At 27.2% G+C, this 7,349-nt stretch overlaps 1 protein-coding gene across 1 annotated transcript in view; it reads right to left on the bottom strand.

Moving 5' to 3' along the window:
• LOC107452507 (vacuolar protein sorting 13B) overlaps nucleotides 1-7,349 on the bottom strand; it is a 175,474-nt gene that overhangs the window by 25,213 nt on the left and 142,912 nt on the right. The window contains exons 35-37 of the mRNA XM_071187283.1: nucleotides 6,888-7,025; nucleotides 5,222-5,591; nucleotides 2,265-3,521 (exon numbers count right to left, since the gene is read on the bottom strand). Coding sequence (XP_071043384.1) covers nucleotides 2,265-3,521; nucleotides 5,222-5,591; nucleotides 6,888-7,025 — 1,765 coding nt within the window. The remainder of the gene's footprint in view (nucleotides 1-2,264; nucleotides 3,522-5,221; nucleotides 5,592-6,887; nucleotides 7,026-7,349) is intronic.

Here is a 7,349-nt window from a genome sequence, read left to right as displayed (position 1 = left end):
AAAAAAAAAACATTCTTGACTTCTTTCACATTTTTTCTATTTCAATTAAATTTTAGTGACTTTTTTGTATTAATACTTTCAGAACACAAAAAAATACTGAATTACTGATATACATTCCTTTAAAATGAAGTTCATAATAAGTTGATTTCAGTAATAACATGAACAATACCTAGTGCATAGCTTCATTTAAAATACTTCTAATATACTAGTATGCAACTTCTTTTGAGAGATGAGAGAATTGGCGAGTTTCTAGTCTTCAAGAATTGTAACAGGATTCGAAGGTATTAAAATACGCCAATGCCAATCTCATTGTGTAACCCCTAAGCTTTCTCGAAGTTCTTCCTCCCTCTCTGCACCTGAACATCATTAACAACAGGTGTGTTCTTAGGGGGGGGGCTGTCTTGAGTAGTACAATGGGTTATCTTTTGGGGATCTTATCCAATGGATCAAGGGGTAATTGAAACAACAAAGAGACACTACAAAAAGAAACTCATCACTCATATTCTTGAATTTGAAGAAAACCTAAATGAGGTGCTGAAAAAAATAAATGTGAAAGACGTCATGGCTGCCCAGGCATGACAATTAGTGAATCCAGCTACAATTCGTAAATCATTTAACAAAATAATCGTTGAAAAGAGGAGACAGAGTGATCCCAGCAGACGGAAAACACATCGAAAGACAGAGAACTTCTTGAGATCATCAAAGGAATTGAAGGTTGTGAAGAAGTTTTGGAAGAGGACATTTGCGAGTGGCTGGACGTTGAAAATCAACATCCCTATTTTGAAATTCTCAATGATGAAGAAATCATACAAGCCGTTAATCCTTCATCGGACATTAATGACGCTGAAAATAAAAATGAGGACTTTGAGGATTCTACAACTACAAGTCATAGTGAAGGTGTTCCAGCACTGACAACTGCTCTAAAATATTTGAAGCGAAGAAACAATGCTACACCGATGGATCTCCTGTTGCTCAAAAATTGGCGCAATAGGGCAGCTCATGATAGAAATTCTGGACTTTTGCAACGAAAGATAACAAACTTTTTTAAAAGAATGCAAATTTAACAAATTAATGCATATTAAATTTTAAAAATACAATATTTTCTTCAGGTTTGTGTTATTTTTGAAAATGCATCTTTCAATATTTAACTAAGTATAGTTAAAAATAAATTCCATTTCACTTTTTAAAATTTACTGCTAGAGTTGATTTCCTTTTAAAATCTTTTTAGCTGTGAAACATAAGTTCATATACGTTTATTTTTATCATTTTAAAAACGTTCTATTGTTTTTTACTTTAAAAGTAGTTGAATTCGCAAGCACGGAAGGTTTTTATACATGGTTTCTATTAACCTAGATTTCCGATATCCGAGGTACTAGCGGTCACAATTAGCTCGGATAATCGAGGTCTTACTGTATCTCTATTATACCCCAACTATGTCTAATGATGGAGCTTGTCATAGTACGAAAACAATAATACATTAACTATATAAATTAGTAAAACTTTTTTAAAGACACTTTTGATTTTACTTTTTAATTGCTTATTTTTATTCATCAATGTTTAGATGACCTTTTTAAAATATCAGTTGTAATACAAAACTTGCTTGCATATTTCTATTAACACTTCCTTTTTGTGTTGTTTTTCACAATATGATAAAACTGAGCAAATGAAATTTGATAAAATACATGAGCCTTTGTCACAGAGTACGGCAACATACAATTTTACCATCACTTCAAGGCTTCTGTTCTGCATTTGATTTCCTATTTCAATTTGAATAAAATTAGAAATCTAGTTTTAACCCACTTTTAAGAGCATACTTAAAAACTTGAATTACATTCATTTTTATAACCTTTATGTAGTTTTTAAAATTTTTTTGCATTATCATGGAGTAAAATAACATTTGATTTAGCATTGCTGACTCAATTTTAATTTGTCCAAACGCAGAAAACTAATAAAAGTTTTCAAAAAACAGTATTGAATTCATATGAATAGCATTTTTTATATTTATATTCTATACAGAGTTTGATAAAAAGTATTGGATATGACATAATTTTGAATTTCTACATCTTTTTCAAGATAAATTTTTAACCCCATTGTGCTGTATAATTGTCAAATGGGAGAAAAAATATATTAATGCAAAGACAGAAAATTTTGAAACTCTTATTTTCATTATGTTAGAATTTTAACCATAATGTCCTACATAATTATAAGAAAGATGAAAGTCACATTTAAAAATAAAAGTCAAATTAAGATCCAATATACTGTACCTGCTCTAAACAATGCACCAGTTAGGTAATGCATCATTAAAATACGACCAGCTTCATAATAAGTAGTAAAAAGTTCTTCTTTCACAAAAGGCTGAAATCGCAGGGGTGAATGTTCAAGTGAAAGATATAACTTTAGAGAAGCACGAATACTCAAAGATATTTCTTGAACATTAATCTTTAAACTTTGAAAATGTATGGGATGAATAAACATAGACGAAATTGTAATAACATCTTCAGGTAAATAGATATCTTTCCAATCAGAAATATGATGATGAAAATTAGCAGGTGTGTATGACTTGTACAATGCAATGCATTTAAAATAAAATTTGTCTTCTAAATACAGAGATATAGGTAATAGATTTATCTCACAAGACTTTAAAATTATAGAACAGTTTTCTTCATTAGCATGCTCTATGACAGCATTTAAAATAAACATTGCATTTTCACGAATTTTATTAGGTAAAAACATTGTGTTTTCTTTACTTATACTAATTTCTTCTTTCAGATCATTGCCTCTATGTAAGATAACAGGAAAATCAAACCCAATTGTTTTATCATAATTTTCAATTTGATTATCAACTTGAATGTGCCCGAAACACAATGAAATATCTTGCAAAATAACTTTTGAGTTAATATTCTTTGGTCTCAGAAATAACAAGGCATTATCAATATTTACTCTTAAAACTTCAATGTTTTTGTTCCACTGGAAGAATTCATCACAAAACACCACACTTACATGAATAACTCGCATATTCAAATAATAAGTATTTGGATAATGGGTGTGATCGCTATCTAAACTAATATTCTTTTTTACTACATTAAAATGTTTTGTAGATGAAACTTCAAGGCTGTTTAATATTTTGTCACCTAACACCTTCTGCTTCACATATTCATCTTTGGTACTAGCTTGAGATTTGGTGGCCAAATCTATTCGGCTTCGAACTTCATTGGCGGTGACTTCAATGCGTTTAACTATATCTATATATAGATTAGTAGTATGACCTATGCATTCTGTTTGTATCATAAAATCACATACACCAAGGACATGAATAAATTGCTTATCTAGATTAACTTTAAACGGATTACTCCACAAATAATTTTGATTGTCATTTTCTTTTAGCCCAATACAAAGCATAGGGACTGAATCAAGACTAACAGGAAAACTCTTATCCATAGAAGGAAAAGAGTAATGAGAAGAGCATCCAGGATTAATTAGAGGAACAAAACTGTTTTCAACTTCTTCAACTACTGATTTTCCTGAAAGAAAATAAATGTGCAAATATATTACCTAAAATTTTATGAGTATGCTAGCAAAATAAAAAATTAAATGTAAACAATAAAGATTTAGCATTACAATATGAAAAATCAAAAGATATTATTCAAATTATCATCAAGCAAATATCTTAGTTTTTATCCTAATCTCAATCTATTATTATTGTACACTTTGAATTATAATTATATTTATTAATTAATAAATCTGTTTAGATATCTCTGAAAAAATATAAGAAGATGTACTTCTACTTTTCAAATATTTAACTTATCTATGAAGTGTTGAATTCTCTGAATGAAGAGGTTATGTGTAAGTAAGATTGATCAATAAATAGTAGAAATGTTTCCCTGATAGATATTTGACAAAAGGCACATAAGTGGACACAAGACACAGAGAATAAAACAATAAGCTTTTCTGTCACTGACAAAAGTTGAATTACACTTAAAAACCTACAGTACTTTAAAGCCACGCTTAGTGTTGTTTGTAAAGGCAAAAATATTTTGAAATAATGGATAAATTTATTAATTCCATTAAAGAGGGAAACATATTCATAAATTATCAAAATTATTTTTATTTTTACATAACTAGACAATAAGCTTATTTAGAAATATTTCATAGCATCAGCTTATAAGTGGCTGATTCACACTTTTATTAAACCAAAACATATATGGATATAATGAGCCAAAAGTAACAATTATCTAAACTGGGTTTCAATTATTTGAAATAAAAAAGAAAAGTAAAACATTCTATAAGTGATGTTATTGCCTCAGCAATTAAGTGTGTAACTATTGAACTAATTTGTTTTATAGGTTTATATAATGGCTCAAATGAGCCTTTAAAGATTGTAATTTGATTGCAACAATATTTTGGAAATGCCTAGAACAACAAACAACAAAACACTGCAAAATTTTGTTTCTTGAGTGCAAAAGTTGTAAAGAGCTGTGATACATACAAAAAGGGGTCATATCAATGAGAGAGAAAAAAAGATAAATTAAACTTATTTATACTAAATAATAAAGTTTTACATTTATATTTTGTTGAAATGCTAAAAACAGATTATTCCAAATAAATTTTATCTTATTTTTTAGAGTATTCAGTCAATGAGAGCAAAATAAAGATAAATTAAAATTATTTTTACTAAATAATGAAGTTTCACATTTATATTTCGTTGTAATGTTAAAACCACATTATTCCAAATAAATTTTATCTTATTTTTTAGGATATTTAGTTGTTTTATTGACTATTTTTGCTATTGGGCAAAAAACTTTGAACACATGATAGAAATTATTTTATTAAAATTTCAAATTTTAGCACTAGAATTTAATTCAAAAATGAAAATTACTAAATTTAGAGGTACTATCAGTTAAAAAAAAATTTTTCTAGGTAAAAAAATAATTACATAAATTCTTAAAATTTTGGGAGAATTAAAAAAAAATTCAATCAAAAATACTATTATTTAAAATGTGTGAATATGCATGATAGAAGTTATTTTATTAAAATTACTTAATTAAGAGATACTATCAGTTAAAAAAAAAATTCTGGGTAGAAAAATAATAACACAAGTTCTTAAAATTTTGTGAAATTTAAAAAAAAAAAAATTCTATCAAAAATACTATTACTTAAAATAACAAAAACATTTTATTTATATAGGGTAAATCAATTTGGACAAGTTATTTTGAAATCTTACCTTCTGTTTGAAAACAACTTTGGCCATAATATAAATTAAGATTTGTGTGATTGTGAAGAAGCAAAAGAGGACAAGGATCATTATTGAGCACCAAAAACAAAAGACCTTTTCTCCAATGACTTGTGAATATAAGTGGATGGGTAGTCACTGATCCAGTAGGTAATGAAACTGCATGCCGATTATCATTGTTGAGTTTTGTATGAAAACAGATAGGATAGCTCCACTTTTTGCATGAAGTAGAGACATATATGTAAAAACTTAGAGCATCTGATGAAGCTAAAGAAATTTTTCTCCAAGAGAGCAAAGGATGACAATTATCAGATTTACCTTCTATGAACAATGATGAATCGTTTGAATATTCACATTTCATCTAAAATATTATATTTTTACTTGTAGCAAAATAAAGTGCATCAAGATAATAATATAGAAATAATTTTAAGCAAAATTTTTTTAAAATTTTAAATTGTATTCTAAATTACATAAAATTCTAGAAAAAATAATGAACAAATATTTACTATCATTAAATTAAAAATGAATGATGGCAAATTTTAAATACAGCTTACAAAATCAAATAAATTGAACCAAAAATTTGAACAAGGAACGCTTTAGAAATATATAAATACATATATATATACATAATAAAAAATACAAAAAAAAAACGAAGAAAATTAAGAAAAATATATATATATATATGCGTGTGTGTATATATGGTACTTATTTGTGCGTGTAAGTGCAAGCAAGTTTGTTGCACTAAAAACCCGGAGTTTGGTAAATTCTAAGTTTTACTTACAAAACCTAGCTTTTACTAAAGAGGCTTAGTGAAAGTCCAAAGCATGCTTCAATATAATTTCATTCTTTAACCAATTATTTTCCGTCAAACCTAGAATTTACCAAGCCACTTCGGTAAGTCCTAGGTTTTATGGGCAAATATCAGGATTTACCAGATTTCGGGGGTTTTACAGTATCAGATTTTTGTGTTTATTGGTCATAATGTGTATAAAGTAAATAAGCTACAGATTACACTTGCAATAACTTTTTATTTTAAATAATTGTACATTTGCTATAATTTTTTTATGTACGGAATATAATGCAATGCTATTTGAATAACAGGTATTATTATTATTATTTTAAATGCCAAGTTGGAAAGATGAAAGTCATAGAAGGACTCATCACTTTATGAAACCATAAAATGATATATTAACAAAAAAGTAAATTAAAAGGTGTGTACATACTCACTGCTTTGCAGCATTTAAAATTAGCATTTCACCCTAAACATTGGCAGAATTTTAGAGGAAGTAAAAGTACAAGTCAAATAAAATGGTAAAAAAGTCTTAATTAAATCTAAAGATTTGGCCAAATAAGTTATTAAATTAATAACTGATCTCTAAATATATGTAAAACCAAAAAAGTGAAACATATTTCAGAAAATTAAGGATATTTAAGAAATATTTTAAAAAAGATATTTAAGAAAATTAACAGATTTTGTATTTCTAAAAATAAATAAATAAAATAAAGCATACTTTTGAGATTACTTAGAATTTTTACTAAGCGAGAACTAGATACTTAAGTTAATCTTTTAGAATTTGTTTATTTTATATCAAAATAAATTAAATAACCAATGTAATATTTTTAAGAACATCCATAAATAGGTTATAAGAAAACTTACATTTGCATCACTGCCTGAAGCACAAATTAAAGAAAAATGCAGATCAATGTCTGATTTGTTGACTAGACTAACCAGAGGAAATGCAGTAATAACAACAATTCCTTCTTGTACTTCAGTCAATAGCTTAAACAAAAACACCTATAATAAAGACACATTTTTTTCAGGTACATTTGTTAAAATCTATACATTATTAACCAGGGTTGGGTTTTTGACGTCAAAAAGTGGTTTTTGACATGACAAGGGTATAATACTGGTTTAAACCGTCAAAAACCCGTCAAAAATGTCAAAAACTGAAGTTTGCCAAGAAAATATATAAACTTCAAAACTACCAACAGTTGCCATGCATTATATTGAAATTTAATTATACTATAGGTAATCAGCAGGTTTTAAAATATTTTTTAATTAAAATTAAGGTAAAATAACAGATTTAAAATCTCAGAAATTTATATTCAAATGCATGTG

This window comes from Parasteatoda tepidariorum, chromosome X1, assembly GCF_043381705.1.
Source record: "Parasteatoda tepidariorum isolate YZ-2023 chromosome X1, CAS_Ptep_4.0, whole genome shotgun sequence".
NCBI classification, from domain to species: Eukaryota; Metazoa; Arthropoda; class Arachnida; order Araneae; family Theridiidae; genus Parasteatoda; species Parasteatoda tepidariorum.
This window is presented reverse-complemented; position numbering and strand designations above follow the sequence as displayed.